At 34.9% G+C, this 22,716-nt stretch overlaps 3 protein-coding genes and 1 long non-coding RNA gene across 7 annotated transcripts; 3 read left to right on the top strand and 1 right to left on the bottom strand.

Moving 5' to 3' along the window:
- The first annotated feature begins 97 nt into the window (after positions 1-97).
- On the top strand, positions 98-3,961 carry LOC18097289 (RPM1-interacting protein 4). Of its 4 annotated transcripts, XM_052452003.1 has the most exons (5): positions 99-355; positions 1,695-1,829; positions 2,651-3,055; positions 3,240-3,428; positions 3,500-3,642. In XM_052452003.1, the coding sequence occupies exons 2-5, from the start codon at positions 1,824-1,826 to the stop codon at positions 3,554-3,556; spliced, it is 657 nt and encodes a 218-aa protein (XP_052307963.1). In that variant the 5' UTR covers positions 99-355; positions 1,695-1,823; the 3' UTR covers positions 3,557-3,642. The 4 variants fall into 4 exon arrangements, with proteins under 4 accessions (XP_052307964.1, XP_052307963.1, XP_024455009.1 ...); XM_052452004.1 differs by lacking the exon at positions 1,695-1,829 and having other exon boundaries at positions 98-355; XM_024599241.2 differs by lacking the exon at positions 99-355 and having other exon boundaries at positions 1,281-1,829.
- Positions 3,962-5,127: 1,166 nt separating this feature from the next.
- On the top strand, positions 5,128-5,910 carry LOC18097288 (agamous-like MADS-box protein AGL62). The gene has a single exon (XM_024598621.2). The coding sequence runs from the start codon at positions 5,211-5,213 to the stop codon at positions 5,820-5,822; it is 612 nt and encodes a 203-aa protein (XP_024454389.1). The 5' UTR covers positions 5,128-5,210; the 3' UTR covers positions 5,823-5,910.
- A 1,126-nt stretch (positions 5,911-7,036) lies between these two features.
- On the top strand, positions 7,037-8,284 carry LOC18097287 (uncharacterized). Its single transcript, XR_002981225.2, has 4 exons — positions 7,037-7,152; positions 7,243-7,322; positions 7,639-7,765; positions 7,971-8,284. It is a non-coding gene; the product is annotated as an uncharacterized LOC18097287 (long non-coding RNA).
- Positions 8,285-11,121: 2,837 nt separating this feature from the next.
- Positions 11,122-16,282, bottom strand: LOC18097322 (uncharacterized membrane protein At1g16860). The gene is made up of 4 exons (XM_006383770.3): positions 14,819-16,282; positions 12,710-12,865; positions 11,862-12,073; positions 11,122-11,762 (listed from the first exon to the last, which is right to left on the bottom strand). Exons 1-4 carry the CDS (start codon positions 15,533-15,535, stop codon positions 11,570-11,572), a joined length of 1,278 nt encoding a protein of 425 aa, XP_006383832.1. The 5' UTR covers positions 15,536-16,282; the 3' UTR covers positions 11,122-11,569.
- Between the last annotated feature and the right edge of the window lie 6,434 nt (positions 16,283-22,716).

The following is a 22,716-nucleotide window of genomic DNA, read 5'->3' as shown; positions in this document are numbered from 1 at the left end:
CTCTAGATTTGAGGGCTGAAAGTAGACTTTACTTAGTTGCCAACATTGTAGTCTTAACTGAATGCTAACCCTTCAGTTTTCCTTTTCCTTTTGTATTTCCACCTCATCCGTCAGGTGAGAAATGCAGTGTAACAAATCACAGCAACGAAATATTCTTGCTGTAAAAAACCGATATTCTTCCCAATCCCAGCTGATATATCGAAGAGTGTTTTCTTACAGTGAATTGGAAATGAAACCACCTTGAGTTGATGGAAGCTCGATCACCTTCCAAGCTTCATAAATGAAGGGAGAAATGGAGGTGGCACATCTAATTGGAAGCAATACAATAGTCTAGGATTCAGCAGAGCATCATGTTGTATTATATAAGAAGTTTGAATCATGGAAAATTCAAGAGGGTATTTGAATTTCCATTGTAATGATTGTTTCCTTTGTTTTCAAATCCTGTCTTCTCATGTTATTGTTATCTTATATATCTGTGTGTGTATTTTTAGTTTTAATCCAATGCTACACTTTCTAGTTTATTCTTCTATTAGAAACCGTGTTTGGGTGTTATTAAAAAATTCAAATTCTTTTTTTAATTAAAATTTAATAAGTTTTATATGTTTTGGATCGTTTTGATGTACTGATGTCAAAAATAATTTTTTAAAAATAAAAAAATATCATTAGCATGTATTTTGGCACAAAAAATTATTTAAAAAATAACTACCACCACACTATCAAACATCTCTAAAGGAGGTTGGATCCTACACACCATGGAGAAGAACAAATTAATGTGAAGATAAATTAAATTCATAAAAAGAAGAAGAAGCAAAAAGAGACATAGTTGTTCACCTGTCACAGTCGACTTGGGGTTCGATGGGCACAGGTAAAGAGGTAATGGGACTTTGTACAAACGAGGAAGTAAAATTAATGCCTGAAGTTAATTCAAAATAATTTTGTTTTAAAAGAAAAAACTAAAAAATCAATCACGTTGGTTTGGCGTGGAAGAAGTAAAATTGCCAAGTTTATTTGGGCATAGGGATCAACGCCATGTGAATTGGACACAGCGTCACCATCCCATGATGAGAACATCCAAGCCCCCCAATTTATTAAAATTGAATGTCTGTCCTTGTCTTCTACACTAAGAATTTTTGTAGTTATCATTTCAATTTCTTATAATGTTTTCACGTTAATTAATATATGAATAATGTTTGACTTCAATAGTGTTTTGTCTTAATTTAACACTTCAATAGGGCCAGCATTGTAAGCAAGAACTGCACTCTTCGAGCATTTACAGAGGTCCCCACGGTCTCGAAATCTCTAGATTTTCCTATCCTTCCTAAAACCCTCTTTCATCACAATCTCTAACATCCATTATCTTTATAAAACAAACATGTTCATTACAGTACTCTTGTAATAGTTTTTTTTCTCCGAGAGAAAAAAAAAAACTCTTTTGGTAGTCCTAGAAAGATTGCCAAATTTAAAAACTTCTTTCCCGTTTTGTAAGAAAGTCTAGCACAATATGTACAAACATTACTTATTGCAAGGATGAGGACAAAAGAGATTGATTCATAGCAAATGATGGACAAGATTCTGTATTTCTAGAAGGCTGCCGCCTCAAGTTTTTACTGGCTTTAGGTGTTTCCACATGTCTTCTCATCGGCTCTGTCAACTTTGTAATAATCGAATTATTGTGTCAAACTTTGCCATCACAGCAGGTTCATTCCTAGGCATTTCCTGGACTTCTTCAAATTAAATGCCTCCAAGCTAAACTCGTTATCATTCTTGTCCTTTCCTTCTCCAGTGCTTCGTCTCTCAACCACTTTGAATCATCTGATCCATCAATGTCTGTAAGTGATTTTCCAACTAAAATATAGTATTTGGTTTCTTTCTTCATGACCACCCCTTTTTTTTTTTATGTTTTAATGATGTTTCTCAGTACGTATTGGGATCTTCTTTTCACAGTCCTACATGATGTAATATGTTTCATCAGTCCAGATTTTAAGCATCTTAGTAAGCCCTTTTTGCAGCAGGTTTAATTTTCTGATAAAACTTGTACCATGTTGAACAATCTTAGCTTGAAATGGTATTTCGTAATAAGATGATTTAGTTGTCAGCAACCACTCCCTCCATAATCTATACCATGTTCAAATGAAGTAAAGCTGTTCCACTCACTCACTTGGCACTCTATGCCATGCTATGCTATGTCTTGGTGATTTGATGCTTGAAAAATATTGATTCAAGTAAAAATTCCTGTAATGGATTTTAAATGGTTTTGATAATAGATTTGATGAGGCATATATATATTGCATGTGTTAAACTTGGACGCTTCGTAGTTGTTTATCATTTTTTATTCTTTCAATTCAAACTATTAGAGGGAAGAAATGACGACAGCTTTCCGAACAATAAACAATTACCAACCCAGGCCAGGAGCTGGCCTTGAAAAATCTTCATCCATCGATTCCTTTCAACCCTAACAGGCTTCCAATCTTCATGTATAACAATCTGTTGTGTTAGATTGTAGTCTCTAAGTATTTGCATACATTAACAATCTGTTGTGTTAGATTGTAGTCTCTAAGTATTTGCATACATTAGTCCACGGTCGTAACGAGATTGAAATCAAGAATTTGCTCAACATTTCCCCTTTCTTTCCCATGATTTTCTTTCACAGCAACGGTCCCATGTCCCAAAGTTCGGCGGCTGGGATAAAGATAATGTGCCATACACTGCCTATTTTGATAACGCACGGAAAGGGAAATCCGGCGTGAGGATGAACCCAAATGATCCGGAGGAGAATCCAGAGGCCTTCATGTATGCTAGAGGGGGCATGGAAGATGATGTTGATTTTGCTTCCGGAGCCTTTGAGGGAACCAACTCAGAAAAACAGAACATTGAGGGACTCAAAGGGCACAATGCACATTCGATGAGCCCTTCTGACCATCGAAAGAATGCAAGGCACAATAACCTGACATCAGAATCAGGAAGTGAGAAAAGTAGTTCTGACCATTCACTGTTGCAGGCTCAGAAGACTGGTTTGGCTGTTGATGGAAGTACTCATCCATTTGATCATGAGGGTGTAAGTCTTCTGATAGCATCCTAATATTTGTAGAATTCCCTCTAACCTGAAATTTTAAAGACCTCAGCAGCAGAACCAATAGACATCATTACTCTTTTCTTCCTTTTGACATTTTCATACTGCAAGCAGTCGTTCTGCTACTGCAACTTTGATTTAATTTTCTTAAGTTAAATGGGGATGGCAGCATCACAGGGCAGCATCAATTCCCAAATTTGGAGCATGGGATGAAACAGACCCCAGGTCAGGGGAAGGCTTTACTGTGATTTTCAACAGAGTGAAAGAAGAAAAACAAATTGCATCCACCACATTTCCTTCTGTGCCAACCCAACCAGTAAGTCTAAGAAACAAGGGAAATTCTTCCTCTCGATCAAAGGTAATTAAGGTGTTGGCTAATTCACTTCATATGATCAACTTCATAACCATAACATATTACATATTCTGCAGCATGCAGCAGATGTACTAGTTATTGGAGAGAATTTTCTAAGACAATTTCAAATCTAAAAGCTCTTAACAACTTATAAACTTCAATATTCTCCTCTGCTATGCTTCCATTTTGATCTGTCTCAGTAATGAAAACAATACTACTATGATCATGCAGTTCTGTTGCTGTTGCTTTCCGAAGGGGGAAATGAATGACTAGATGGCTACTTCAGCTTCTTACAACCTTGCTTAAGAGCAGAAGATCATTTCGTTTGATGCAATGCATATATCAATGGTTTCCCACAATTAGTGCCCAAGGATTCTGTAGTTTAAGATTTTACTCTTTGCATTACATTTTTGTTTATTATAAATGCGGTAAAGAGAAAAGAAATGTTGGATTTAGCTCATTTTTCATGTGGTTGCATGTCAAGCTTTTCTTCCTAGTATTATAGTCCGTAAATGAATATAAGGAAATAATTTCCTACAGTATAAGCTTTGAAACTGTCCTGTCCTTTTCATTTAATTGTTTTTTTTTCTGGAGAAAAAATTGGTTTGAATTCTGAGGGATAGTCTACCAAAAATCACAAGGTTATATGTGGCTGTCTCTATCCTGGATTTTCCAATCTGGTTTTGGGTCATCCTTGTTGCAGCTGTATAGGGCAGTGATATTAATTATTGCTGCAGGTTGCTCCCATGTAATTGTTCATTTGTTTTGCTCAAATGCCAACCAAATCCTTGTGGCTCATGAGTCCTGTTTCAACATGGCTATCTCTAGTTTATTCAACGTATCTAGTTACGGTCCTGAAATAAAATAAAAAGGGTAGTTGAGATGGATGAAGACATGATAAATTCATTTATTTTTTATTTTATTAATATGAGTATCCAGGTCAATTTACACATAACTCGATTAATTATACAAGTTCTGAAGTTAACGATAATGTAAATCTCTAATGGTCCTGATAAGATTCAAATTTGTAATTATTAAAAGAAAATCCAAAAAACTAATTAGTTCAGTTATTCTCAAAATATATTTAATTTTTTTTTATATTTTAAGAAACAAATATAAACCCAACGATCTAGCCTAGTTTGAACTAAGATCAAATCTAGACCGGGCTTTTATTTGAAATATTCAAAACCTAATGGGCTAAAGTTGCTGCCCAACCCATGCACATCTATGATCTCAAAGATGTCCTAGAAATCATCGATGGAGGGGGTACATGTTGGCTCTTAAAATTTCTATTATATATATATATATATATATATATATATATATATATATATATATATATATATATATATATATATTTTAAAAGAAAAAATTATATAATTATGAGCACATATAATCCTACAAATATCAAGCATTTTTTAAAAAAAAACAATTGATTCTGAAGTGAAATTGAAAACTCGTAACTAAAATTGAACAATCTTTTTAAAAAATAAAACAAAGATTGAGTTAGGAGTGAAATTGAGAGTTCTTGGCTAAAAACTTCCAAATTTTGACAGAAGTAGAAAAGGAAATAATCTTTCTTAATAATTAAAAAAGATAACAAGATATTCATAAGCTTATAAAATTAATTAACTTCCTTATATATATATATATATATATTCCTGCCTTCATGAATAAAGCTCTAGCATTAACTCCGTAAGAAAATTTATTGCTTTTTAATTCCTTCTCAAGAAAATTAAGAAGGGAAACCTAAACCCTAATCCCTTCCAAGCTAATTAATCAAAGGTCATGGCCACCAAAGTGAAGAAGCAAAGCCTCGGCCGCCAAAAGATCGAGATCAAGAAAATAGAAAACAAAAGCTCCCTAGAAGTTACTTTCACAAAGCGTCGCAAAGGTCTTTTTAACAAGGCTAGTGAGCTCTGCATCCTAACCGGAGCTGAGGCAGCAGTTATTGCATTCTCTCCGGGCAAGAAGGCCTTTGCCTTTGGTTTTCCCTCTGTGGACACCGTTATAGACCGCTATATAAGCGAAAATACAGAAGAGGGAAGATCAGTGAATACAAGTGCTAGTCATCATCGAGTGGTCCAGGAGAGCAGGAAGCAGTATGCAGAGGCCCTTGCGAAGAAGGAGGAGGAAAAGAAGCGAGTGGAAACGATGAAAGAAGGTGGGACAGTTGGGTTTGGACGGGATAGGTTTTGGTGGGATCTAAGTATAGAAGACATGGGATTGGAGGAGCTTGAGCGGTATGTGGCTTCAATGGAAGAGCTTAAGAAGAATTTGGAATTAGGGTTGATGAGTTGGAGAAGGCAAGCAACTCTCCATCCGGATTCTTGGATTTGGATTCCGGCCTCAACGCAAAGGGTATTGATAGATATATATGAGAGTATCTGCATGAATTAATTGCATCTGCCTAGTTCTGACGTTTTACTAGCTAGCTACTAGTCTTCGTGGCTACATGCATGGATTTGGAGGTGTACGTACGCAGTATTACCCTCCTCCATCTATTATTAATTAGTGATAATTAAATATTTTATCAAACAGGCGCATGCTTCCATCCAAGACGACATCAAATTAAAACAAGCCTTAATATGTCTTGACATTAATTTCAACATCAGACCATAATAAGTTTTTTTAAAATTTATTTTTCTTCACTTCACTCACTAGTACTTGTGTAAGACTAAAATTTATAATAATTTTATACCAAGATTAATTATTATGATATATTGGTTTTTATTTTAATAAAAACACTTGACAAACACGTGTAAATTAAGCAGAATATTTAACTGATAACGAATGAATGAGGGAGTGGCATTGTTTAATGTTTGAAACTCATATGAGATAACGGGTAGCTATATTGAGATTTCCTTTATAAAAAAAAAATCGAAAATGGCCCCATTTCAAAATATTTGTTTGTAAATCAAAGTGAAGATAGGCCTAGCTAGCTAGCCAGTTATGTTTTTAATTTGTTGCTAATGGTATATAGTTCTTAATTTTCGTTCTTATTTACTTCCCTTGAAACGAGAGACAGAGGGATCATAGTTTATGCTTGTGTTGCACCTCCTGAAATTGATTAAATTAAATTAAATTAAAAGAGGGATCGAAAGAGATGGAGGGGGAGATGCAATCACTTGTTCAAATTCAAAAGAGTATCGGCATTCGTGATGTTCTAGTATCGGCATCATATCTCATCCTTGTGTTACAAAAAAGTAAGTTTGGTGGTTGTGCTTCCAGTACTGTATTTTTTGTATTCAATTTCTTTTTTTATTGTTCTAAATCTTTCCACTATCATATATAAAAGATATTATGTTAGAAAATAATATAAATTATATTTTAAAATCTTATTTAATAGTTTAAGATTTTGAGTTGAGATGGTTCTTTGATATAATATCAAAGCTTTGATGATGAAACGATCACGAGTTTAAATCTTATAATTTCTATTTATTTGATAAAAATTAAATACATACAGCTACTAAATGAAATCACAATTATTGACACTCCTGGGGTTCTCTCTAGAGAAAAGCAACGAGCACGAAGGAGTTATGATTTTACTGGTGTTATATCATGGTTTGCAGAAAAAGGTGATCTGATTCTCTTTTGTTTGATCCTTATAAACTTTATAAACTTGATATCAGTGATGAGTTTAAGCGAGTAATTGCATCTTTACGAGCCAATGATGGCAAAATACGTACGTGTTGTGTTGAACAAGGCTGACCAAGTCAATACCCAACAGGTTAGATGCTTGTTTTCTCCTACTTTCACTTTTAAAAACTGAGTTCAACAGGGCCATGAAACCTGCTTATCTGTTGACATCATTTTATAGTTGATGAGAGTTTATGGGGCACTAATGTGGTCGCTTGGAAAAGTTCTGAATACTCCTGAAGTTTCTCGTGTTTATATTGGGTATATGCCCTTTCTGATCTTTCATGCATTATTTGCTCTTAAAGTCTTAACCTCTCCTTAGACTGCCATGCTGCCCCCTTGACCATTTCATTTGCTGCTGCCTATTCTTCTCTCGTTATATTCTTCTGATTAATTTCTATCATTTTACTGCAAGATTTTCCTTTCATATATGTTTGATTTCTGTCGATTGTGGAACTTATATCTACATGGTCGACCCTAGATGTTCTACTTGTTCAAATCCAATGTCATTTAAGAGATCCTGGCATTATTTGCAACTGTAGATTCTAAATCTGTTAGTCTTTCGTTTTTCTTGCAGCTCATTCAATGACAAACATATTGATGAAGAAACTTCCAGCCCAATGTTCTGTGATCTTTTTGAAGAAGAATAGAATGACCTTCTCATGGACTTGCTTGATATTCCTAAGAAAGCTTGTGATCGTCGAGTATGTTCACCATTTTCAACTAAAATTTTTGTGGTTTTCTGCTTATCCTGACATGCATATCTGTATGTGATTCTCATTTTTGTGCATGTGTCTGTGTTTCTATAATGCATGCTTTGTATATCTGTATATATCTAATTCCTGGGCAGTTATAGTTTTATTGAAACTACTAGCTAGTTAATGGTGAGATGGTATCTGCATCCTCCAGATCAATGAGTTTGTGAAGCGTGCTAGAGCTGCTAAGATCCATGCCTACATAATAAGGAGATGCCTTCTCTAATGGGCAAGACTGAGACTCAAAAACGCCTTATCAATAATCTTGAAGATGAATTTGCAAATTCAGAAGTGAAACAGAGTGGTGTGATGAAGGCAGAAGGGTGTTCGTTGCAAGAAGTGCTGTGGTAACGCGTACTTGTCTTATGTAAATATATTTTATTACATGCTTGTTAACATAACATTTCGAGCTTTGCTGAAAAGCTTGCTTGGATTTTAAGCATGATTGCCAGTTTTTGAAACGGATGATGATGCGTTGCAGAAATTTTGGATTTCTTATTCATTCATTGTTTTGATTGATTGTTGTGCTTTCCTTGCAATCACCGTTTTGTCTATCCTTAATTCTAGGCCGGTGACGAGCAACGCATGAGGGTGTTATAAAAAAAATTATATCATCTCATAAACTTTCAAAATATTTTTAAAACTAATCAAAATAAATAATAATTCATAATATTTATTATAATATAAAAATTCAAACTTTAACTAAAACATTGTAATAGTATTCGAGCACTTTAATACATCAAATTAAAACTAAAAAGAAAGTCTCTTGGAAATAAGTAAAGCATATCAATAAAAAAAAAAAACAAAAAAAACAAAAAACTCTCAACAGTCAACCTACTAATAAAAACTAAGAACCTGAAAATAATATTAAAACAAAAGTAAGTTCAACTAACTTAGTGGAGGAATAACATTTAATATATATTATAGATATTTATAAGTTATAGATCATAAATTGTGATATAATAATAATAATAATAATAATAATAATAATAATAATAATAATAATATAAAAACTCAAACAGATGTGTAAATACATATTAAGCATATTAGTGTATGATAGTAGAATGTATGTTATCAATGTATGTTAGATAACAGATGAAACCTTAAAGTTCTGATAACAAACGAGGTTTGCAGCCTCAATAATATACGAGGTTTGCGACCTTGAAAATAAATGAGGTTTGCAACCTAGCTCGGTCACTGTGGAAGGATAGTCACCACAAGTTGATACTTCTCTCACTAGTTAAGTATACAGACTATTAAGTATATATAGACTAACTACTCTTTGTTAATATAAAGTTTTTGGCAAGCATCCTCATATTTAGACATAACAAATATTCTTATATATATATATATATGTATATCAAAGCAAATAAATAATATACCGAATATAATTAAATCAACATAATGCGAATATAAATTCAATAAACTAATGAGTACTTAGAAAAAAAAAATCAATATATATATTCAAGAAAGTTATGTATACTGATGATATAATCAACATATATAAATTAAAGGAAAAAAATTAATCTAGTTGAAAATATTATTATCATTTTTAGTGTATTCAAATGTGTTTTTCTCTTTCACGGTCCATCTCTCTATCAAAACTCATTTGACATTATAAAAATTTTAATCTCTCTCTAGGCTATTGGCTTTGTTATCGCCACTGAAAAGAAAAAAAATCATATCATTTTATTTTTGCATTTGAAATTATGTATAAGTATATTTTAAAAATGTATTTGACTTAAAAAATATCAAATTAATGATTTTTAGTTTTTTTTTTCCGATGATTTTTTATGCTAAAGTCAAAATTAAAATAAATATATATTTTAATATATTTTTAAATAAAAAATACTCTTATAAAATACTTTGTAGTTACAAGAGTAGGTCCATTTTAATACTGATAATATGTTTAAAAAAACAATCTTATAATATTGTAAAAATATATTGACTTGTGTACAATAAATTTTATATGCTTCATGGAGGTAAATCATCCGCAGATAGTAGTACCATACTAAAGTTTAGAATTAATGGAAAAATAAAATGCAAATTAAGTTAATATTGTTCCTTAAAATAGGTGTTGCCTCTATGATCACAAATTTATATATACTATCATTTCAACCATGTATGTTTACTTATGTAGCAAATCTTGACAGGAGCTAATTATCACCATTCCTGAAGTTCTTTGATGGCAGTGGCGAAAGTCTCATGTAAGCACAGGGGGTGGAAGCAAAACAAAATAGTAAGAGGATCAAAGTATGATAAAATTAAGAATAGAAGGGCCAATAATCTGACACCAGCAAGTGTCGTTGACTCGTTGTCAGAAACAGTATTGATGTCAAAGCAAGCAAGCAAGGAAGTCGTTTATACGATGTTTCAAATGAACAGAAAGGCATAGACATGCTACGGTGTGTATCAGATTACAGAACAGAAGGTGGCATCCTCATCCATCCATAATATTGGGGCTTACCAAGGTATTGTCCGCTTGTGTTCTTCCATTTATGTCTGAAATATGATGATGAACTTGAAGCTGTTACCCTTGTTTGAAAGACTGTAGGTGCTTGTGCAGACACACCATGCTTTTGTTCTGGTCATTTTTGTGCATAATACACTCGTGCGAACTGTATGGCTCCTGGGATTGTACCAACACACCTTGCTGATTTCATTACAAGCAATAAGACGATTGTAAGTTCAGATTTCTGTCTTCGAGTTGTTTGAATAATTTAAAAAAGGAACAGTCGCTGACATGTCCTGGACTGGACTAGATTGTTAATTGTTGCAGAGGAAGACAATTGAGGATCAGACCTTGCTCAACAGGCTTGGTACCACGGACGACATGGTCTCTGCAGTTGCCTTTTCAGCATCCGATGATGCTTCTTACATAACAAGAGAAACTTTGGTGGTTGCCGGAGGGATGCCGTCCAGACTAAGTTCCCTATCTTAAAGCTTTACCCTCATAGGAAACATACTTTAGTTTTTCAGTGCCAGCTTAAACCTGATAGATAAGAAAATTTTACGATGATGCTCAAACTCACAGGGTAATTGCCCCTTGAATTTAATATACGTGCCTCTACGCTACAGAGCACAACAGAATGTTAACGTAGATGCCATTTTCACAATACAAGCAAATAGGCAATACAAGGCCCTAATCGTACACAAAAAAATAAATTAAATTAAATTAAACAATCCCAAAAAAAAAAAACCGCAAACACAAACACAAAGAATGTGGTTGTGTGCGGTGCATGGCGCACCTCACCGAAAGCATGAATTTCATGCTTTTCAAGAGGTGCGTCCCTATTAAACAAACATAAATGGAAACCTCTATAATTTATAAGAGGAACCCAAATACAATTACAGTGCATTTGCTAGATTATAGTTCAGAAGAAGGCAACAATTCCATACCCCGTAGCGCGGCTCTGCTACTTATGTACACAAATCAGCCAATATCAAAATGCTTAGCGCTACCACACTACAACATTTCTCAGCATCTTCCGTTGGGTGTTCTTTTTCCCCATTGCATACTACTCTCCATCCACAGCACATATAAATTAGACTATGCTTGACTACTACACGCTCATCGTTCTTCCATCTCTGCGACTTCTGTGCCATTTACATGCTCCTTTAAAACCTTAAAGGAAGGTACGTACAGAGTGGTTTGGAGGGTGCTTGATTATTGCCTTGCTTGGCACCCTTCAAATATTTACTTGTGAAATCCAGTTCAAAAGAAAACTTAGATTAAGATGAACAGCTAAATATCTACACGGGAACCACGTCAGCATTTTGATTATCATCGCATGTCAAAACAAGGCCTTCAACATAGGTTGGGAGGAGGCATCGGAACCACTGACAACCTGTTGAGAGAGGCTCTTGGGGGGGGACAATCATCAGCACGTTATCGTGTCGCCGAACAACACCCATCACGCTTACAGTGCTCCCTTCTTTGATATACCTGGATGCAAACATATCTCAGAAGTATCCCAACCAAGAAAACTCACTAGAACTGCCAAATCAAGGAATCAGTTCGTAAAACCCTTTTCTTAAGCCATACCCTTCTTTGAGACGCATGATCCTGTCATCACTTGAAAGGTTGCGATCAGCTAACCAGCGTAAAAAGCTGGAAGACAAGTCCATGTTCTCCTTTTTCACGTCCACTACTGTAGCTTCCCTGACAAATGGAGCCACCTTGGCTCCATAGCCCGCCTTTACTAGTGCTCTTAGTCCAGATTGGAAATCTGATATGTAAAAATCAGCAACAAACATCTGTTCACCAGAAGCAACGCGTCATAACAAATGCTGAATTATAGGCTTTCTCCACAAAAAAAAAAAAACATTAGCTACAGTAAATAATGCACACAATTAAGCTATGGTTGCATTATGAGACACCAAAGATAGTATTCCCAGTTTTCAATAATCATAGGGAGTCAGGTTATGTTTTTTCATTAATGGCACACCAATTAGAACTATCTGCATTTTCTGGTTTCTTAAATAGCTATGTACTAATTAAGACATTCAGTGGCCCAATCAAATGAAGAACTCCTTGTGCTTATTACCTTATCGTCATGCATGTGTTTACAAACTTAAGGCATTCAGTGAAACATGAAGTACAGGTAAATATTGACTTCCAATTTCATATAAACTTGCCCAGAACCTGATTTTTATTCCCTAATCAGTAACTTACATTTCCTCGGTCAGCTCCACGCGGCCATGCCTCAGTATAGGAACATAATTTAAGTGTCAGGTGCTTTGTTTATTGCTCAAACGTTCTTAGGCATTTAAGTAAATTTAACTCTGTGCTATCGTTTACTAAAACCCAAGTGCCATGAGCTGAAGCTGAATCATCATTTGCTAACTGTTTTTCACATCAATATTTTCACAAATCAACGTGAGCAAACTCACCTCTGAATGTCTGGATCCCCATGAGAAAAAGCGGTGCTTCGAATGGGCAGACTTTCCACCCAACCCTCTAAATTCATACAACTCTGTTGAAACATATACACATCTGTGTACCTTCTGGTAAGATGACTCCAAAGGTATACTGCCACAGGTGACAACCTACATAAAAAGATAAACCAGACACAATATTGTGACATAATATAGCAAGAATAAAGTACAAATTTGAAGCAAGTGCTAAAAATGGTAGCTTAAACTGTGAAACAACATTTAAGGCTTTTCAAATTTGTACAATGTTGCCCCCTCAAAAATATTTTATATTTTGACACTAGCCGTTTGTTTTGTTCAACTTTCTTAAACCCCTTTTCATCTTTTAATTTTGGCATCGTAAATTTTACATTCAAGTTGCGCATTGCATCACTGCAATAATAAATGTAAACTCTCAGGATGTGATACTCTACAAAAAATGGAGGCAATAGAATAAGGGATGACTAGTTTCTATAGCAACCAGTGAAGTTTGCACTGCGTTGGCCCTATTAAATCATTAAGGTTGTTCATCTAACAAAAGTCTACAGAGTGTACAAATAAACAAGGACTTATTTCCACTTTCCACGTTGAAGCTAAGTCTCCAAGAATACCTTCAATGTTCAAGACACTAATAGGATTGATAGACAAGGCATCCATTTTGTCATCTTCACATGGCTTTAAAACAACAAAGAAGGAAATTATTCAATCAAGCCTCCACTATTTGCATAAAAAGAGCTGGAGACCACCCAGTCCACCCCTGCCTATTTTTAAAAATGCCCTTGTAACTTCAACTCAGCAAATCTTTGACATATTAAACAAATCTGTCGTACCATCTTGATCCCCTATTCCTGGTAATGAAAACTTTTTTTCCACAAGACTCTGCAACAGCCTCTAAGAGACTTCTCAGAGTAATTGTTTCTACACCACAGAAGTCCTTGGCATTTTTCCTCCTCATATTTCCATATAAACCAACTGACTTGCAGTAACATATAATCCAAAGACTATACAAGGGACTCAAGGTGAAGACTCAACTGCTCTTCTAGAGAAAGAATAAGAACCTCATATTAATTCTCGTAGCAAGTTTGGAAGTCATCTCACTTTTTTTTTATCCTTTAACCCTGACAGAAGCAAATTTTGGTTCCCTTCAATTCTAACTTTGCACATGCAACAACAAAAATCAACCGTAACAGCTGCATTTCCTCAACATTTGTTGTTATGTGAATTTAAAACCTCCAAGAAATTTCCTTAACTCACCAACAAATTTGACTCTCCACCAAAAATGTAAATTCCTAGAGTGGCATGTAAAAATACAATCACTTCGCAATAATTCATCGAGCAAACTATGACATCTTTCAGGATTCTATACGTTAGCCCCTAAAGAAGTAGACTATGGTACACTCACCACCCCGACATACATGCAAGAAATAACTCGTAATAGCTTAGATGGCTCAACTCCACCCATCAAGTTGACCAAAATTTCCTCTTTGGTGAATGCCCAGAAAACAACTCCAGACTAGTTACCTGGATAATGCAACCAGGCCAAAAAGGGTTCTATACCACCCAAATACTATTGCAAGTTTGCATCTACATCCAGAAAGATGAGTCCTTTGATTGATACACAAGACCTCTAAAATCCTCCGGCTAAAAAAAAAAAAAAACCTTTCTACAAAATTATTATGTTCAATGAAATTTAACACATAATCCTTTGGAACACGCCACCAAATCAACCCTTTATATATAAGATTCAAGTTCCCATCCAAAATCTGTTCCATAAATCTCTCATTTTGGTAGTTTTCAGTTTTCTTTCCATCGCTGCCTTTCTTCATCACCAACCATTGAAATGAAATTCAATAATGACAAATTCCGTATCTATGATAAATCTTACAAGTTTAGAAAATACCACGAAAATAGACCTAATGAACGCCAGAATTGACCAGAAGATAATAAAACAATAATGGACGGTATGGTAATTTTTTGGCATTAGTTTAATTGATACTCTTACCATAATTAGCACTAAACACAGAGATTGAGAAACACATATAGTAATAAATAAACAATAGTAGTAGTAAAGAGAGACATTGAGATTACCCCAGTAACCTTGACATACTGTCCATCAATGGCTCCTCTAAGCTCAGTATCAGGGTATCTCCTAACAAACCCTAACAACCCTCTCCTTCCCCATGCATAATTCCAAATCAACCCCACAATCAAAGGCACCAAAACAGCCCCAACAGCCAGTAAGATCACAGCTTTTTTAACTGCAACCATCAAAAAAGCCCCAACAAGCAACCCCATCACCACCACTACCATCACCACCCACACCACTGGCCTTGAAACCCTAAACCCCACCTTCACATCACCAGCCAAGCTAGTCACTGCTGACCCATAAAGTGCCTTGCTTGATCCGGATCCTGTACCCGAACCGACAGCGCTGTTGTCAAGCTGGCCCGATCTTCTTTGTGGGCCAGAGCCCAATGGGCCGGAACCAAGTGGACCTGAGGTGAAGAGCCCTGTCGGTAGGACAACGTTCAAAGGACCTGAAGAATTTCTAATAGGACCAGAAGAAGAGTTTCTGATGGATCCACTTGAAGAAGTAGAAGCACGTGAAGGCGGTGCCTTTGGTGGTTCAACCACTGCTGGGATGTCAAACATTTTGCCTAACTCGCCGGATTTCTTAATGTCACCGCCTGTGTAAGGCACTGCGCGTGCTGCCATGGTGGGTTGTTTCTCTTTTTGTTGCTGTTCAGGTCGACCAGACACGAACAACCCGTTTTTGAGCTGGTGAGACTGAATTCGGGTACCCATTGGCTTAAAGTTTGAGACTTTACAGGGTATTTGGAAGACAGAGTGATGGGGTTAGTAGTTACTTGGTGATGGTGGTCGAGAAGTGTGTTTTGGTGATGGGAGCGAGAGAGGGTGTAGAGGAGGGTGTAAAATGACAAGAAAGGGTCTGGGAAATGTGATAATGATGTCTTTGTGTGTTGAGAATGGGACTATTGAGTCTTTTTCATTCTTTTTGTGTGTTGTTGAGGTTTCAATTAGTAGTAGTATGGGCGGTATAATACAGTATGGTAATGGGACTATATAGGTTTTTCCTCTTTTTGAAGAGAGGGGTGTGGGAACTTGAAGCGATGATTCGATGTCACGAGCTTGATTGTGCTTACAATCGGCTGAGTTATTTGACCATTTTATCCATGCATATAGTGACAGTGGAGAAAAGTGGACTCCTCCTTTTTGATCCTTTTTGATACTTGCATCACCATGCTAATGCTTCTTTTGCATGGACTCCCAGACGGAGGGCCTGGGTGTGGAAAAGGAGGATGAGCACAGTAAAGCTGCTGCAGCAATGAGAGCTGATCAGATTTTCCTTTCTCTAATCTTTTTTCTCTTATTTATTGTTGGTCGAGTTTGCTCAATGTTTAGGTTACAGTGTTAAAGTTTCTACCAAATTGAACCGAGTAGCTTTCTATATATCGACTCCCTCCATTCTTTTTCTGCCTTCCCTTTTTTGGCAATGGCTCCATTCATCTCATTTATAGCTTGTAGTGCCTTCCCAAACTAGGTGGCGTTAAACTCATCTTATATATCGTTCATACAGCCCTGTGGAAAAGCAACATCTCTTTGGGAGTTACCCCATGGGAATGGATCTTGATTGCAAATGGATGGCTATGGACGTGCGGTTCTTTAGTTGAGCTGTAAATGAGCAGGCTAGCTACCAGTAGTAGTGTGTAGGAGTGCAGTGAATTGTGGATTTGCGAGGGCAGAGGAACGTGTCCATGGCATTGGACTGGTGTACCCACGAAGCGATTTCTATCCATAGAGCGAAAGCTCCTTATCATCATCTGTCATCGTCAGGGTGCCTAGGACATGGTCCTACAAGGAATTAGTTGTTTGTTAGATAATAGGTCCTACATTGTAGATCTGCTTCCCAGAAGATCTTGTACATTTTGTATCATTTCCTGTGCAAATTGATTAGGCATATTCAACGGTTAGGATAAATCCAATCACAATCAGATAGCCAAAAGAAATTAATTTTGGAAGGTGAAGTGGGTCCAGTAAAACCTTGCAAAATACCACCGAGTATTCATCCATCCATCCATTCATTCATTGACAGGGGTGTAAGGTTTTCTTTTACTGTTTGTTTTTTAAAATAGTTTTTTTAAAAAAATATTAAATTAATTTTTTATATTTTTAATATCAACATATAAAAACTATAAAAACACTAAAAAAAATCAATTTAATACTTTTTAAAATCCAAAATATTTTTAGAAAACATCTTAAAATATAAATAGAAGTTAAGTCAGACATATAGATCATCCTCATCACTAAATTCTATAACATTAACAGTAACATTTTCAATCAATTAGTTAATGCAAAGGGCTTCAATTTTCAAAAGTGGGAATATCATCGAAAGGGGGAAAAGAAAATCAGACATTTGTTAGCAGACAATAGGTTAATGTCTGGAGATGACAAGGTTGTTAAAAATCAAGATGTAGTTACTCTCTACGGCCGGCAGTAGAATTTATTGCAGGATGGTGGTAGTTCTTCAAGCTACACATGGTGGGAATGTGGCGATGTTGGAAGATTGCAATTCAACCACGTCGGTGGTGATGGAGATGGCAGGCAGCTCCAATGGCTGTCAAAGTTGGACGAATATATCCTTGTTGTGGAGACAGTTTAAAGAATCATTCTGCTGACAGAATCCTAGGGGTATTAAACTAACTGCTATCTATTGATCAAAAAGAGAAAATCAGTAACAGGTAGAACAGGGAGGGTGGCTGAGTGCCATTTTATCTACGTGATTTGCTGCAATATTTTTCAAGCTAAATTACATCATGTTTTATGTTTTTTGGCTTGAAATGGTGTTTTGTTCCGGTAGACAAGCCAAGTGAAAATTAAACTGTATTGCTTGAAAATACACTTAATTATAACATGGCGTGAAATTCTTTACCCAGCGGAGAGGAAAAGGAACCAGAAGAGCGAGAGAAATGAGTTGATAATTTATAAAAATGGGAAATGGTTGGAGTTAGGTTATATAAAAATACATTTAACTACAGGCCGGGTTAATTTTTTACCAGCATTAAAAAAAAATATTCATGTGATATCAACGTTTTAAAATGAGTAAAAAAATTCTAAAATTTTTATAACGGAAAGAGATTGCACAAAAAATCATCAATCAAGTATCTCATATTTAATCTCACACAATTAATTTCATTTAATTAAAAAATAAAAATTCTTTTTAAAAAGCTAGATTCAACAAAGGTTGGAGAAAAAAATCGAGATAACCCTTGTTACTTTCAAAATCACAGAAAAAATTCATAGAAAACGAATAAACAAAAATAACAGAATGTTGATGGAAGAATCAACCGAGGTAAACTTTGCAAATCCAAGTTAATCTCTCAAACTCGTAATCTGTAAAATTATAGATCTTGACTAAATAAAAAAGCTCAACCCCCGTCAAATTAAATGACGAAGGATGAAATCAATAAATTATATTTAATCAAGAAAACAAAATTTCTTTTAAAGAATTAAATATAACAAAGACCTAAAAAAACCCGACGCACCCTTATTATTTAATTAATAAACCTTATAGAAAGTGAATAAAAAGAATGTTGGATGCTGAAATTGCAAAACAAAATGCTTAAAAAAGAAGAAGAAAACCAAGCAAGGCCGAGGAAAACTTGTAAAGCTGGGTTAAACTGTCAAACCTATAATCTATTAAATTCTCGACTTGGGCTCAACCTAGAAGCTCAACACTTAAAAAATTAAATGTTGGATGATGAAATCAAATAATTTTAAATCAAAATTCCTTTAGAAAAGCTAAATTTAACAAAGACCTGAAAAACAAAAACCAAAGCAACCTAACCTATTTTCAAGATGACTAAAAAATCCCATAGAAAGTGAAAAAAAATAACAAAATGCTGGAAGATGGGAAAAAAGAGCTTAATGATCTCTTAAACTTGCAACCAGTTAAATTTAAGACTTGAACTCAACTAAGAAACTAAACACCAAGCTAATTAAATATTAGATGATGAAATAATCAATCTTAAAAAAATCTTGCAAGGAAAAAAATATAATAATAAAAAAGGATTAAATTTCACAGGAAAAAAAACTCAAGAATGATGAAATTATATAAAAAAAAAAAACCATTGCAAAAATGATCTAAAATAAAATAAATTGTAATAAAAAATATTAATCAAATCTGACTTGTGAGAATATCTATTGAAGATGAAATTAAAAAAAATCATAACTTCATAAATTATTCTAAATAAACAAAATTATAATAAAGAGAATATAGACGAAATCTTTAGGACAACCTTAGGGGCTGATTTAAATTTTTTTCAAGGCCAGGATGAAAATCGAGTAAGAGAGGGAAAAGAAAAAAAAACAAAAAGGCTACACGCCACACCGGCGACAATTATGCCACACGTGTCACTTGTACATGGAGGGGACATCGAGGTGCTTTGGTTGTTGCCTTGGAAGCATGGTTTTGACCAACATATGGTGTTGCACGCGCCATCTGAACTCGTTGGATATTGTTAACGCGCTTTTAAACCTTTTGTTGTTTTTTGCTTATTTACAAAACTACCTTATTGCCCCTAATAACACCCAATAACTACCAAATAACCAAATGTAAAAGACAAAATAACCCCTCCATCAAAGACAAAGTTGTTTACATTCTAAGGACAATGATATAATTTAATTATTTAAAAATTAAGTCAATGACTAAAAATCCTCTTGACCAAAGGCTTAATGTGTTTTTGTTGTCAAGGGTAATAAGTTAATTACATTGTATAATACAAAAAAACAATTTAACCCCGTTCTTTTTTGTAATGACTAATAGATCTTATGAAAAAAAAACTCCCTGCTCCTAAAACAAAGTCGTTTGATTTTGCCAATCAATAGCCATATCGTTGTTTCACTATGCAATTTGCACAGTAAAACACTATATTCTTTTAACTTTTGTTATAATAGACCAAAGTAGAAGAATTAGGTTAGACGTCACCTAACTTGCTTGATATGGACTAAGTGAGTGTTCGAGAGTGTGGTAAAGATTATTTTTTAAAGTGTTTTCGCTTAGAAATACATCAAAATAATGTTTTTATTTTATTTTTTAAAATTTATTTTTGATATTAGTACATCAAGATGATTAATCAAAAATATAAAAAAAATTAATTCTTTTCAAAAGCGTGATTCAACCACAATCCCAAATACCTCTATATATGTGTTTAGAATTGTGGTGTGATATGCTTTCAAATGTAGTTTTTACTTGAAAATATATTAAGATAATTTTTTACATATATTTTTTTTTAACATCAACAATCAACATATTAAAATCATTGAAATACTAAAAAAATATTAATTTGATATTTTTTAAGAAAAACATTCTTTTAAAAAAAATTCAAAAACAAAAGTTAAAATTTCTAATATAACTGGGGCTAGCTCCTATGGTTGCAACCAGCATATATAGATTGACGCAATTAGGAAAACTCCATCTCTCCCGATTAATTTGTTCTGTTTGGATAGAAAGTGCAGGGCCCATATATCGATCTCTAATTAAGATGGTGATTTTTACCTTTGAAAATCATGTACAAACTCTTGTCCATGTCGTTTCATTTTCGTTCCTCCTAAGCTGGCTAGGAAACGGTGATAGCTATAACTTAATTTGTGGAAGATGGTCTCCACCTCACGTTATGAAAAATCAAGTCTTATTCCTCTTCCGAGAGATGTTGGGATTTCTTGATTCAGAGCCAGGACCACCCTCTCTCTATATATACATACACACACGTATAAACATATATAAATGATGTATTTACAAGAACTGGGGTCACTTTCTCTTTGATTTAGAAGAGATAATTTGATATATATATATATATATTAAGTGCTCGTTATCAAGATCCTGTCAAGGAAACATAAGACTTGGAGATTTATATATATTTTCTTTTATTGTAGCTAGTCAATAATAAGATTGTGTGAGAGAGAGACCTTTTCAATTAATTGTTGTTTTTAGAATTCTAATTCAGTAATAATTCTTTGTTAAAAAAACTATAATTTATATATATATTTTAAATTTATATTTTCAAACCGCAACCATCATAAAAACTAACTACGTACCGCAATACAAAAGGAATCTGTAGTTTTCTTGTAGTAGATTTGTATTGCTATGTAATTGTAACTCTCTCTCTCTCTCTCTCTCTCAAGGTGTTCTTGTTTCTCTCCAATATCCCTTTTAATGGCACCAGATTCTTTTCCTTTTGTGCTTAGCCATTTTTGCCAAACAAAACTATCACATTATTGGTTCTCTACCGTGATCATATATGTTGTCATTTGCAAATCTCACTTGCAACCCTCCATTTAATTAGCGATAGCTAGCTTTTTATGTGGGGCTTTGCTGTTTGTGTTCTTGTGCTGTTAGGGATTACACTCAAAGGCAAATACAACCGCAATCTCTCCAGTACCAAACGGGATTTAAGTGTAGTAATAGAATCACTTTCAGCTCAGCCAACATGATTTTAATAGGCACACAATATGATTATTGCCATTGCTACGCTCCGCCAACATTGTTGGAAATGGATGGTATGATTTTGCAGTAGTTGTAGATATTAACACGAGGTTTACACTCTGAACCATACATAGGTTTTTTGGATGATTTCAAGGACATATTTATCATGTCTTGGTAGGGTAGCGTATGAGTTTTAACAATTTAATAATAATGATGGTCGTAGGTCTAGAGCAACGGATCCCTTAATTTGTCATTCCTGGGCTAAGGTCAAGCTAGCTGGACTTGGCACAGATGCGTTGGCCTCAAACCTAAAAAGAAGAAAGATTCGAGAAGCATTGCATCTTGATCTAAGCTTATCAACAGCACCCCAGGCTTCGGGCCACTAGAAGTGATATTAATTTGCACCTTTCTTCAAGCTGCCCAAATTGAATTGTTATCCTTTCTTATTGGTCCTGCCTCGGCGTGTTGACATCAAATGAAAGGGCGAGCTCTATTGCAAACACGTTTTGACTCCTTAGCACTATCCCAGGACCCATCCAGTCCACAATGGCAGAATAGCTGACACAGACAAGGCAAGCAGCCACAACTTGCAATAAGGATTGTATCAAGCTGGGGTCCCAAATGGATTTGGCCATACACTTCCATACGAGTTGAGAAGCAACTGTGCGCGCATGGGCAAGAGATTTTTTCAATGACCATCCACATCAATCTTAATTGTTTCATGAGAACTGTGCAGCTAGAATAGAAAAGGAAGTAAAATTGACGAACAACTTATTTTGGCACTGTGATACAAATCATAAAATCTTTTCCCTTTGTTTCTGATCAAAAGATAGGAAAGGAATACTTCTGTGTGTGAAAGAGAGTTTGAGAATTAATGAGGTGGGCAAGTCCCTTTCATTGCTTTTTGCTTAACCTTATTCTATGCTCACAGTGCCTATCCTATACACTCATGGAATACTAGTAGACTTAGCTTATAAGCCAATCATGGAGGGGAGAAGAACTCCTGCTTTGATTCTTTGATACTTGTACCATAATAAAACGAAAGAGAAGCTATACTTTTAATTAATTTGTTTTTTAAACTCCACCTCAAATTAATACAAGCTCCAATGGCTTGGAATAAAGTGGTGATCATGGGTCTGGCCAAGCACGAGTACAATTCCATTATTATCCAAGGTATATGCACTTGGCCCTTTCCTTTCTTTCTTCCAAATTACGTGGGAATTTTAGGTAGAGTTAATTGAGAAGTAGCGTAATTAAATCGAAAAACATTAGCTAAAATACGAATAAAATAAAATAAAATCAGAGTATGAAGTGATATATATGTTCATCAGTATGAACTAATTATCTCGCATGCCACTTGCTAGCTAGTGGTGTTAGATGAGATGATTCGCCTATGGGACGTAACATCGATCGTTTACCGTTGCAAATCACATGCAGACTGCGAAAGCCGTTGCCAATAGCCCTTGGCTTAGAGCCTACGTTA

Source organism: Populus trichocarpa, chromosome 4 (assembly GCF_000002775.5).
Source record: "Populus trichocarpa isolate Nisqually-1 chromosome 4, P.trichocarpa_v4.1, whole genome shotgun sequence".
NCBI classification, from domain to species: Eukaryota; Viridiplantae; Streptophyta; class Magnoliopsida; order Malpighiales; family Salicaceae; genus Populus; species Populus trichocarpa.
Note: the sequence above shows the minus strand (reverse complement) of the source record. Positions and strands in the feature narration are given on the sequence as shown.

Coding starts and splice junctions, on each gene's coding strand:
- LOC18097289 (XM_052452003.1), top strand. Junction 3,056..3,239: donor ATCCATTTGATCATGAGGGT/GTAAGTCTTCTG, acceptor TGGGGATGGCAG/CATCACAGGGCAGCATCAAT. Junction 3,429..3,499: donor ATTCTTCCTCTCGATCAAAG/GTAATTAAGGTG, acceptor CATATTCTGCAG/CATGCAGCAGATGTACTAGT.
- LOC18097288 (XM_024598621.2), top strand. CDS start 5,211: ATGGCCACCAAAGTGAAGAAGCAAAGCCTCGGCCGCCAAAAGATCGAG.
- LOC18097322 (XM_006383770.3), bottom strand. CDS start 15,535: ATGGGTACCCGAATTCAGTCTCACCAGCTCAAAAACGGGTTGTTCGTG. Junction 12,074..12,709: donor GGGGATCCAGACATTCAGAG/GTGAGTTTGCTC, acceptor TCTGGTGAACAG/ATGTTTGTTGCTGATTTTTA. Junction 11,763..11,861: donor ATCATGCGTCTCAAAGAAGG/GTATGGCTTAAG, acceptor GTTTGCATCCAG/GTATATCAAAGAAGGGAGCA.